Here is a 12,397-nt window from a genome sequence, read left to right on the forward strand (position 1 = left end):
GTGTTTTGAGGCATTGCGCCAGTAATCTGCCACAGAAGAAGTCATCCAGCTTCTCGAGGAACTATGGCGGCCGCCTTGAGAGGAACGGTAGTAGCATTGGCCAAGGTGAGTGCTGCGAGGATGCTGACAGGATAACAGGGTTATTACGCCTGTTGGAACGGAGAAGTGAGGTTTGTCAAACTGGGGTTTATTTCAGCTGTTACAGAAACGGCAGGAAACTTCAACTTGTGGCATATGTGTCTAATCAAGAGCCCTCCTCGGAAAACACACCACAGCAAAGTTTAACAACAAAAAAAACAAAACAAAAAATGGTTTCTTCTAATTTTGGTGGTCAATAGAGCAGAGTTATCTTCCTGTATTGTATCTGTTAGTTATTAAAAGTATCTCAGCCGTTCTGAGATATCCTGTTGGCTTTATTTATTTGCTAATTGTTATATAACTGGAAAACATCAAAGTAACGGATCAATCTAATTTTCAACAGTCGAAGGTCTTCTTCCCCGTTTCAAGGTTGGACTTCAAAGTCACACCCACGACCACACCCTTCATCCCTCCTAGCATCCAGCTTAACCTACCCGCTCACCCACCCGTGGCTTTTTTGGATGATGATGATGAATCTCATAAATTTGTGTAATAACGTTTGTGTAATTAGCACATTTGCTTAAATATGACACGTCAGAATTAAATTTATTGGCCAAGATTGTGTGCACAAGCAAGGAAGGAATTAGAGTTGGTTTGTATTGTTTGTTTTTTGTTTTTTTTGTGAAGAAGATGATCCCCCAGTTTCACCTTCACTTGTATGTAGTTGTTAGTACCGTAATATAAAACAACAACGTTTTTATATGCAAACAAAGAATTTGTGCAAGTATCCTGCAATCATATGTAAATCCTTATTTACATCTTGCTGTTTCTGAACATGTTAAGTCACATGAGAGCTTCATATCTTTAAAATGAAACACAGAAAGGTTAGAATTGTTGGAGTTGCTCACTTTGGAAGCAACCCTCCTGGGATTTGAGTAATTCATTAGAGGGGAAACAAAAAGGAAAATCCCAGCTTCCCCCCCCCTTTTTTATGTTTTGAAATTTGCATCTGTGATAGTGGAAAAATGTAATCTACTGTTGACATTTCTTAGGGCCTGGGAGGCGCCCGCTTGCATCAGCTGGTCTCTAGACCTCTAAGTGTTTCTGCAAGTCTTTGTGGATCTGAAACCCCACTTGCCCGTGCTGATAGTACCTTCAAAGTCACTATGATTCCAGGTGATGGAGTGGGACCTGAGCTGATGACTGCAGTCAAGGATGTCTTTAAGGTACAGCATTGGAGTAACTTCATGTAATGTGCAGTCAGAGTCAATGATATTAACGTTGAGACAGTTTGAAGACAAAACTTCCACAGTTTCATAAGTTCATACTGGTGTGTCTTTAATACAAATTTTATCTGTCCTTTTCTTTAGGCAGGTGACATCCCTGTTGAATTCGAGGAGTTCTTTATCAGTGAAGTGCAGAACAGGGCGTCTGACGAAAAACTGGAGAAATTATTGGACTCGATGAAAACCAATAGAGTGGCTATTAAAGGTAAGGTCTCTTTTTCTGCGGCACTTCAGTCACTAAGAATATGTGACTTGAAATGTGTAATACAGTGGGTTCCTACGGGTCTGATAGAGCATGAAATGTCATCCATATATATATCAAGTCTGAATCAATATAGAAAATCTGTTTGTAGACTTTAAAAAGATTCATCCATCCAATTGCACTTGTTCCAAACTCTTGCCATAAATAAAACAAAGAATAGAGTTGACATCCAAATCATGTTCACTTTATTGTGAAACGCAACAGATTTTGAATTGTTTCTCTTTCATTTTACGGGGGAGTGTAGTAAATATGTTTGAACTCTGACAATATGTTCTGTTTCCTCTACCTAAGGATATTGTTGTTCTTTTAACTCTTGTCTTTGCGAAAGCTTCTTCAAGATCTAGATCCGCTCAGTTGTCTTTGAAACATCCTGTAGTCTCCGGTCCAGCAGCTGGCGCTGTTGTAACACTTAACACAATGTCTCAGACATATTGTGATCCACTTGAGCAGAAGGGAGGGAAAGTAAGGCAGGGACATTTAAAGCAGCTGTAAGACCAGCGTTCAGCTGCCACTGCACTGCCTGGCAGCTAATGGTGAGCTGCTTTACATTTAACTGGGTGTTTGCACTCTTGGTGACGTTACTAGCATGTCATTTTTATTGGACTGCCAGCATTTTATCTGAGGCTCTGATTACACAGGGCAGCTAAAACAGTGACACTTTGGTCAACATGACAGAAGCTTTTTTCATGTATAAAGCGCTCTGAACTACAAATAGCATAAATCTAATAAACACTGCTTACAACATATTCTGCCCTAAAATATTGTCTGAATTCATGTGTGATTAAGTTGCACAAAATAATCATGATACAAAATGTTCACACTGTTACATAGGAAAAGTAAACTTTAGCTGAACCTTATTAGGTTTTTTATTGTTTTAGATTTTTATTTTTTTTATTTTTGCACTACCAGCCTTTAGTAGATAGTAATCCAGCAGGATTGTGATTTTGATTTTACTCAAATGATGTGATTTTTTTTGTCATATCCATCCATCCAAATATCTGCTGTAACTTTATAATACATAATAAACTTTAGCACAGCTGCTTTTTATGTTTATTTGTTGTTTTTGTTTTTTGTCAACTAGGAAAGATTCACTCACCAATGGAGAACAAAGGGGAGTTAGAGTCTTTTGAAATGAAACTAAGGTAATTACATAGAAACTCTTTAAAAAAATATTGTATCTGCTGTGTTTAAACATTACTGTACATCTCGGTTGTTTTCCCAGGCGCACACTGGACCTCTTTGCTAACGTGGTCCATGTGAACAGCCTGCCCGGCTACAGCACTCGCCATAACAACCTGGACCTCGTCATCATTCGTGAGCAGACCGAGGGGGAGTACAGCTCCCTGGAGCACGAGGTAAACAGTTCCCCTTACGTCTACTGCCGCCAGACAATCTGAAAAATTCTAACAGAAGTGCTGCATTTAATATCTGTCATAAAACCTTTGATTCCTCTATTTCAATGTTTCAGTTTTCTTTTGTCTTTCTCCAATTAAAACCAACACCGTGTTAATGTTTGCAGAGTGTGCCCGGTGTGATCGAATGTTTGAAGATCATCACCAGAGAGAAGTCGCGACGCATCGCCAAGTTTGCCTTTGACTACGCCACTAAGATAGGTCGAAGCAAGGTCACAGCAGTTCACAAAGCAAACATCATGTGAGCGCATCTTTAGGACAAATTACTCAACAAATTTTAATTATGATTTTGAAAACTTTGTCAGTTGCGGTGATGATTTGTGTCACAGTTATATAGCAATGTTCATCCTTTTCTATTGTGTTATTCCAGGAAACTAGGCGATGGGCTGTTTCTGCAGAGCTGTGCAGAGGTGGCGGAACTTTACCCCAAAATCAAATATGAGAACATAATCATCGATAACTGTTGCATGCAGGTATCTACAGCCGTAACATTTCACCCTGCTGTTTTTATGCACGTTATTTCTCTCTGCCTCGCCACACTACAGTATTGCCATGGTCTTTGGTCTTTGGTGTTGTATTTTCTTTCATTTTTTTCAACTTTAATTTAAGATGTACTTGTTTCATTCTTACAGCTGGTTCAGAACCCCTACCAGTTTGACGTACTGGTCATGCCCAACCTTTATGGAAATATCATCGATAACTTGGCAGCAGGACTGGTTGGAGGAGCCGGAGTAGTTCCAGGGGAAAGTTACAGTGCAGAATATGCTGTTTTTGAAACTGTGAGTTTCTTTCATAAATCAATTCCTTGTGTTTGAGTCAAAGTTCGGTGAGTCTGTGAGGTGTCTGTCACATACACTGTAAGGGCAGGAGCTAAATATGCAAGAGTTAAAGTAACAAATTAACCTGTGTTGTTTTTAGGTCAATTAAATTCCATCATCAACATGGAAGTAATATGCCGAAAACTACCCTAATTAATTTCAAAAGCAGTGACGCACTGAAGTGAAACAGGCTCACCCTCATAACAGAAATGCAGCTGGTTTTACGTCGCAAAATATCTTGCAAAAGCAATAGATGAGAGTAACTTTACTGTGGCACGTTTTATTAACACCGTAGACCAAGAGCTGGAGAGACTTGATGTGAGACACATACCACATTCTTGGATGAAAAGCTTTCTAAATAATAAATATTATATTTGAATAAACTATATTAAATCTGGTTTAATGAAGGCTTCTGGTGGTGAACCACAAGGTCCTATGCTGGGCCCTAAAGATTAAAGTGTAAATGCATGAGCCTAAAGTTGTCGACTTGTAGTTTATCTGCTTGTTATCAAACATTTATTTTCTACTCATTTGCTTTGAAATCCTGAATCAAAAATAATTGTCGCGCTATTCATTCTTGCTTAAGGGTCAAAATTTGTTTGATGAAAGAGGAAAACATGGCATTAGGGACAGTTTGTACTACTGCATTTTCATTGGTTGCTTCATTTCCTGCCTTTTTTTTTTTCTTTTTTCCTCCAGGGAGCTCGCCACCCTTTTGCACAAGCAGTGGGCAGGAACATCGCCAACCCCACAGCAATGCTCCTCAGTTCTGCTAACATGCTGAAGCACCTCAAGTGAGTTTCCTAATCTATTTATGAACAGCAGCTGAACACTTTGTTTCCTGGCCTGCCTTTGAACTTTTACTGTATTCTGCTTCAGTCTGGAGTACCACTCCCAAATGGTGTCAGAAGCTGTCAAGAAAGTCATCAAACAGGGAAAGGTAACATAGTTGTTTGTGGTACTCGCTGAGTTTGAAGACTTCATGCTTATTAATGAAACCCGTGCTCTTTAAATAACATACTTTTATGCTCCAATTTGCAGGTCAGTATCTGAAAATGTTACCTTTCCGTAACATTAGTATACCATAAGAATCAGATTCCAGTCTATGCTTTTATTGAGCAAGTCTGGACAGTTTTTTTTTTTTTCTCTGATCAGTTTGTGGGGTAACATTAGCGGTTCTTGGCCTGCAAATTTAACAACCTGACTAACAACTTGTGTGTTGGAGAGCCTTTGATTCACTAACATCAGGCTTGCTGCATTTCTATTATGCTTTATTTTTTTATATTTCTTTAGAGTTGGAAACTAACATTTTTATTCTCTGATGTCTGTAACTTTCATCCTCTTTCAGGTCATATTTTCTGTCCATAATCTACAGGTTTAAGATACAAAGTAACACGCAAACAAAACACCCATGATGACCCAATAATACAAAATAAAGTAGTGAAAATTGGTGGTGATAATTCATATCTATATAGTTTGTTTTTCTAACGGTGTAATTTAAATTTAAATATATTGCTTATTAGACTTGTTTTATAATTACTTTAATATTTGTAAATGTAAATTAATAATCTCACACAAAAATTGTGCGATTTGGAAAAACAAACTGCAATCGTCTCCAAATATTGAGCTTCATTTCTTTTCATTTCTTCATTTCGTTCTGTATACACCCTGTGCATGCAAAATGATAGTAAAGTCAGTCTAAGTCTAAGAAACAGAAACTAAAATCTTACCAGACAAACTGGTTACATATTATTTCAAAAGAACCAGGCAAAAAAAAATCTAACCCTGGGGTATTCCTGGATTAATAAAAAAAAAAAAAAAGGTATGTTCAGTAAAACATTCTCCAGGAATAATGTGAAGAAGACTTGAATTTTCATTCATTTAAATTCACTGATTGCCTTACTAAAGGCCACAACCTTCTCCAAAACATTACAAAAAGTTGGTGTGATACGTTTTTCTCGGCCCAATATTTTTAGCTGCCCCAGATTTGGTCATTAATGTGTGCTGAATGAAAGAAGCATGCTACTGTGACGGGTACTGCATGTCGATACTGAATCCCGACAGCATCGCTCGGATTTGATGCATCAATTGCAGCTGTGCAACCTCCTCCAACATCCATTCCCACCACCCCAACCAGCTGTTTGTTTTTTTTTGTGAAACTATTGGCAAATTTCAAAATCCTTAAAAAGTTGACCTCATGTCCTCCGTTTGCTCCTCCGCTTCTTTTCCTGTCACTCCTGTCTTGTCCCTGCACCCCGCTGACCTCTGTGTGTCTGTTGTTTGCATACATGTGTTTTTGTGCACATCCCAGGTTCGAACACGAGACCTCGGCGGGTACTCTACCACTGGCGACTTTGTGCAAGCAGTAGTGGAGAACCTGCGACACCGACCCACCTAATAAGATCCCACCTTCCTCATGTTGCCTTAAATGTGGACCTTTGATCCTAACATGACCTGAAGGCATGTTAAGACTGAAAACCCTCCCCACTTCCATATTGTGTCCCATATGTGTTACTCTGCTTTGACATTAGTGGCCTCCAATGTTAATGTTTAATGTACGTGTGATTGAGCCGATGTAAAAGCAGTGATTTGTGACACACTTTGTGTAAAGGAAAAAAAAAAGAAATACACAGTTTATGCAGATTTCCATCCCATATTTTTTGTCTTCTGTTTCTTCTCCCTGCCTGCAGTTCCTTTACCTCCATAATCACTCTCAACTTTAGCATTTCCATTATTTTGGGTTACATTAATAGGTAAACTGATGTTACAGGTTTAATCTAGTCAGTTCCTTGCGATTTTTCTAAATGGACATAATCCAAGCTGCTATATGAAGGTTTTCTCTTTATTATTTTCCCAAGCCCGATGTAGAAAAGTCTTTTCATTTCCAGACTTTAGTCCAGCTTCTAAAACACTAAAATAAAGGTTTATTTGCTACATCATGACTATATTTTAACATTTTGACTTTCAGTGTTCAGTTTTTTTCAGTTCTGTTTGAGAACTGGCACAAACACATTCCAAAATAAAATAACAATTCTAGAGCTTTTTGTCCGTCTCTAATATATGGTGGTTTAAACATTGATAGTTTTGTTTGTTTTTACAAACAGTATAAAAGCATCAGTTTACATTCAATGTTTTTTTGTTTTTTAAAAAAAACCCGATTAATTAGAATTAGAAGTAGAATTTAACTTTATTGTCGTTGCACATGTCACAAGTACAAAGCAACAAAATGGCAAGAATCTTAGATTTTGAAATGATCTAAAGATCTACTTTAGTTCACGTCATCAAAAGGAACCAAATGTTATGTTATCCAAGCATTTTATTTCAAATATTTTGTTCTCAAATGTTCTAAATATTGTTACATTCATGTTAACATATGGGATATGTTTGTGCTTTTGTAGACTTTTAACTTTAGGTTTTTTCATTATATTGTAGCTTAGAAGGGCAAAACCTCCAGTCAGTAATGAAAAACACATAACTTAGGAAAAAAGCAACAACCAAATAAAGTTCTAATTGATGTAAGGGAGATGCACCTTACGCAAAAATCCATGCTTCCATCTTGTTTCTATGCTTCCATCTTGTTTCTATTTCTACTGTCATGAGCTGCATTTTAACTTTAACTGGTAAGAAATCTTTTTAGATCATCTGCTGCACAGATCCATGTTTACAGAAAGTTATTTTAAAATTGTTATGAGCCACAAAGCCTTTTGTGAAGCAGCTAGATCATCTTATTATAATGTAATATGGTTCCATTATATATAATCATTATATGTACACACATATATATGCATTTATATATAAATGTCTACATAAAGTGCATTATTTATAATGTGCTCTGTTCACAGAAACTTTATAAAACTGACTTAATTCACTCTATTTTAATTCAAGCTATTGGTGCTTCCAACATTTCTACCATGATGTAATTTTGCCCGATGAAAGCACCATAGGCTGAAGAAAAAGCACTGAATTACTGTCAAGATCCATGGAGACAGCTTTCCCCTGATGTAAGATTCCCTTGAGATTTTATTTGTCAGCGTTCATCGTTCTCTGTTCAAAAGGCACCTCTCTGGCAAGTGATATTTTAGCATTCTTAAAATATCACTTCCATAAAACTAATTTATAAGAATACATAACCTTGACTTGTCAACATGTTGACATATAACAGAAATGTAGAAGCATAATGAAAAGATATGGCATTTCTCCATCAGCACTTGACTGGCCATGTTTTTTTGTTTTTGTTTGTTTTATTTGCTTGTTTTTTCCTAAACAGAACTCGCAGAAGAATATATGTATGCATGCACATTCTCATTTTGACAAGTGACCGATTTCAAGTTTATCTGTCGGCTTGTGTTTGGTGACTGCAGCTTACAACAGAAGAAAGCCCCACATTCAGTTCCTCTGGATGCCAAAGTATCACTGAGAATGATTTTAAATGCAGAAATGTTTTGTCAAGGCCTACAAAATCCTGGGAAACTGCTGACTTTACTGTGAAACGGCAGAGTCATTGAAACCACACGTAGGGTAAGTCACAAAAGTCCCTCGATAAAGCAGTTAGCCACTCATGGTCAGCTGTTTCCAGCTTTGTCAACAGCAAGTTAAGTGGAAGAAAATTTGCAAGAAATGCACTGCAAAGTAGCTCAGAGCAGGGAAACGTACACCACAAATATCTAAACCAACAGGAACACTTGAAAGGCATTGCTCTGGTTCACAGCTTTGATAGACAGACATGTTTCCAACTTATCAAAAAAATTGAAGAGCGGACATTTTCCTCGCAGCGACATTTACTCATTTGACCTGTTCGGCTTGCTCTGTGAGTGCAGTTACTGTATCAAAGGCTCTCCGACATGCAGGCCACGACACTGCAATGTGGACATGTGCTGCAGCAGCTGTGCACATGGTAACACGCTGTCCTTATGTTTGCGACAGGTGCGCACCGGAGACCTGGGGGGCTACGCGACATGCGATGAATTCACCCGGGCTGTCATTGCTAACCTGCCAGTCATAGCGTTGTAAATGCAAATCTGTCAGCTGCTGAGACACACACACACACACACGCACACACCCACACATTTTCTTTTTTCTTTGCCTTCTGTCACGGACTGTGCACTGTCTTGGCAAATCTGCACCAATATGTTCATAAAACATTGTTTAAAGTGACATTTTGAAGAAAGACCGTTGCAAACATATATCATCTTCGCCAACCTTTTGCTTTCTCGACACTGCAAAATTCTGTCTAATGGCTTTATTTCAGGTCACTAAGCAGCAGTCAGAACATGATGGATTTATACATTTATTAACGTCGGGTTTTAGCATATCGCTTCATTTATGGCGAGACGTGAATAAAAAATGAGACGTAACAGCAAGAGTGTGAAGCAGTCTCATGACTCTTAATGGAAACCGGATGCAGTATTTAGTGGTATTAAAGGTTCATCACAGCTGTGGGTGGCTTTGGTCAGCATGTGTTTCCAAGGAGCAACTAGAACTTACTTATTCCTCTTTTCCTGACACATGCCGATCAGGTGGAGCTGGAAAGTCTGCCGTGTAGGAGTCATATGAGAATCTTTGTGTTAGTCACATGTGAACCATGGCTGATGTTCCTGTCGCCCAGCAGGATTGCAGAAGTAGCTACATTATCAAACGACAAGAGCTGGAGACATTCACACGGATTACGCTGTACTGTACTGCAAACATATTGATCGCCAGTTTTCTGAATGTCTTCAAGACCAACCCAAACTCAACTTAGATAATCAGCTTTTAAAGGTTTCTTCCTATACCTTTTTCTGCATGTTTTACATACAGGAAACTAATTACTGGAAATTACTCATACTGTATAAGTTTGAATCCTGGAAGCTTTTAATAAAAGATGCATAAAAATAGATTCATACAAAGGGATTTTTTTTAAAAGGTATTTAATGTTTTGTTGTTTTGGGGTTTGTTTGTTTTATTTTTAACCATGGTTTTATTCAGTAAAACACATAAAATATTGGACAATTAGACAACATTTTACTTACTCTTTTAGCAAGTATTCATTCATCTAAAGCAGGGGTCTCAAACTCCAGACCTCAAGGGCTGGTGTCCTGCAACTAGATGTTTCTCTGCTGCACCACACCTGAATAGAATAATTAGGTCATTAAGGCCGAGGAGAACTGATCTACACAAGGAGGAGGTGATTAAGCCATTTCATTCCAGTGTTTTGTGGCACATCTAAAAACTACAGGACAGCAGCTCTTGAGGACTGGAGTTTGACACCTGTGATCTAAAGCATTAAAGCAACACGAGTAAAAGTCTGGCTCTCACACATTCTATTCAAAATCCTGTAACATAAACTACTTAAGTACATTTATGTATACTTTTATGTTACTAAATGTAAAAGTTTGGGGGGGAAAAAAGAGCAAAAGTTATCAACTCCAATAATCTAAAACAAAGTAGTGATAGACTGGGCATCTCAAAAGTGTAACATCCTTGTTGCAATTATAGGCTTTTGCGATATATATATATATATATATATATATATATATATATATATATATATATATATATATATATATATATATATATATATATATATATATAGAGTCTCAAATTATAATTACAGGTATCCTTCTGCATAAATAAATACAGGAAAAAAATCTTGCTAGATGTGCAATAAATGTTCTGGGACATGCCCCTGCTGAGCGCTGCAGTATGCTGCGTCCAAAATGAAGCTCTACCAGCAGGGGGCGCTGCCTGATATGGAGAAACAGATCGGAGAGGAGTCGGGGCCTGGCCTGGGAATATTTTTTTTTTTTTTTTTTGCTCTCCTTCCCATTCTTCCTATGCAGACAGACACACAACATGGCGGACTAGATTAGTCGACCGACGCGCCCGGATACAGCGGATAAACTGTGGGGGTTTTACCATCCAAGGAGGCAAACAAAGGAACCTCCGACCGGACAGCAGATACTGGAGAATTGGTGTGCTTTTCAGGGGGAGCCATCTTTATCTGGATTTAGCAGGAAAAACTGACTGCGAAGTGTTGGCAGTGTGTCCCAGGTTGCGTTTTCCCCCCCAACCCCGCTCACACTCCTCTCTGTTCCCGGGGTGTGGAGACAGGGGCCGGGTTGGAAAAACGTGGAAAGAGAAGGAGCGGATAAAATTCCCCCCACTCTTTTGGCCATCTTTTCTCCAGGTACTCCCGTCTGTGCGCCGCAGGACTTGTGGTGAGTTTACTTGTTTTTGTTGCGCAAAATTAGCCGAATCCCCACTTGTTACAATGTCGCTGTGTACGAGCATGTTTCCTCTCGCTGTAACACTGTATCACCCACAAACAAGCACTTTGTGCCCCCCCCTCCCCCCTCACACACACACACACACACACGCCCACACACACACACACACCCTCCTACTTTTAGGCTCACAGAGAGCCCCTTATATGTCAGTGGAAATGGAAAAGAAGCGGGCTTGAGTTTAATGGCTGTAAACCATGAACATTTCAGAAGTAGCTCGGAGGCAAGGAGGGATTTATTTATTTATTTATTTATTTATTGGGCTTTTTTTCTTTCTTTTTTTTTAAGCAAAGGGGGCTCTCAGAGAGGGGGGCTTAACTCTTGAGTGTTACAAGCTATATAGAAAAAGAGAGGCAGAAGTGGGGTTGTTGTGCCAACACGGATGCGGTTGCTGTGGCACGGGAACAAAGAGGAGGAGGAGGAGAAGAGGGGGGTCTCTGGACTGGCTCTCTGGAAAGTCCGCTGTATTGATCAATGCTTTGTTATTACACATTTAGAGATAGTGGGTGAGGGTGGGGAGCTTAGCTGGAGGTCCGTGGGTGGAGGAGCTGTGGGTCCTCTTCGTGGGGTTAGCTCGTCACTAACAATCAAATGTCTTCTCCATCAAATCACTGCCGCTTCTTCCGATGCTGGCTGAAACACTCCACCTCCCTCCCGCCCCCTTCTTAAAGCCTCTCCCAAAAGTTTTAGTAATGATTAATACCCTCCTCTCTGTCAGAGTACTGGGTGTAACCGAACAAATCATGTCAGTTTTATTTTTATGAATTACTTTGCTTTCAGTTTGCAGAAGCTCCGAGTTACAGATTATGAGGGAGAAGGAAAGGGGGGAAAAAATAACAGTCACCAGTAATGGCAAGTGAAACTTTTTTTTGCCTCGCAAAAGTATTCACGCACCTTGAACATTTCCACGTTTCGTCACATTAAAAGCACTGTATTTAATGTGGATTTTACTGGTAGACCAATATAAAGAAAATTAATACATGCTGCGCATCTGTGTTCAGCTAAATAAAATCCAGCTGTTCAGTGAAGGCCTCAGAGCTTTAGACCAAGGAGAAAGTTGTGTAGAGCTTTAAGGAAACCTTAAGTTGCAACTGCAAACCTAGCTAAACCTGCCCATCCACGTAAACTGGCAAGAAACAACTGGAGACGACGGCACAACGTGTCACTCTTTATGGAAGAGTTGAAGGACGCCACCAAGGTTTGTTGTCCACAAGCCAAGTAGGTAGCACAACAAACATGTCAAAGAGTGTGCTCTGGTCTCACAGAACACTAAAATGAA

The 12,397-nt window shown here is 39.1% G+C and overlaps 2 protein-coding genes across 3 annotated transcripts in view; both read left to right on the forward strand.

Annotated features, from left to right (window-relative positions):
• On the forward strand, window positions 1-9,728 carry idh3b (isocitrate dehydrogenase (NAD(+)) 3 non-catalytic subunit beta). 2 transcript variants are annotated; one of them, XM_044122808.1, is made up of 11 exons: window positions 1-105; window positions 1,131-1,304; window positions 1,449-1,569; window positions 2,708-2,768; window positions 2,849-2,981; window positions 3,146-3,279; window positions 3,409-3,511; window positions 3,671-3,817; window positions 4,556-4,650; window positions 4,736-4,796; window positions 6,168-6,482. In XM_044122808.1, the coding sequence occupies exons 1-11, from the start codon at window positions 64-66 to the stop codon at window positions 6,252-6,254; spliced, it is 1,158 nt and encodes a 385-aa protein (XP_043978743.1). In that variant the 5' UTR covers window positions 1-63; the 3' UTR covers window positions 6,255-6,482. The 2 variants fall into 2 exon arrangements, with proteins under 2 accessions (XP_043978743.1, XP_043978744.1); XM_044122809.1 differs by lacking the exon at window positions 6,168-6,482 and adding an exon at window positions 8,780-9,728 and having other exon boundaries at window positions 20-105.
• Window positions 9,729-10,629: 901 nt separating this feature from the next.
• The window catches only part of ptpra (protein tyrosine phosphatase receptor type A), a 33,749-nt gene continuing 31,981 nt past the window's right edge, over window positions 10,630-12,397 (forward strand). Inside the window, exon 1 of the mRNA XM_044122810.1 lies at window positions 10,630-11,052. The gene's annotated coding sequence lies outside the window, so the exon portion shown is untranslated. The remainder of the gene's footprint in view (window positions 11,053-12,397) is intronic.

Source organism: Gambusia affinis, linkage group LG07 (assembly GCF_019740435.1).
Source record: "Gambusia affinis linkage group LG07, SWU_Gaff_1.0, whole genome shotgun sequence".
NCBI lineage: Eukaryota > Metazoa > Chordata > Actinopteri > Cyprinodontiformes > Poeciliidae > Gambusia > Gambusia affinis.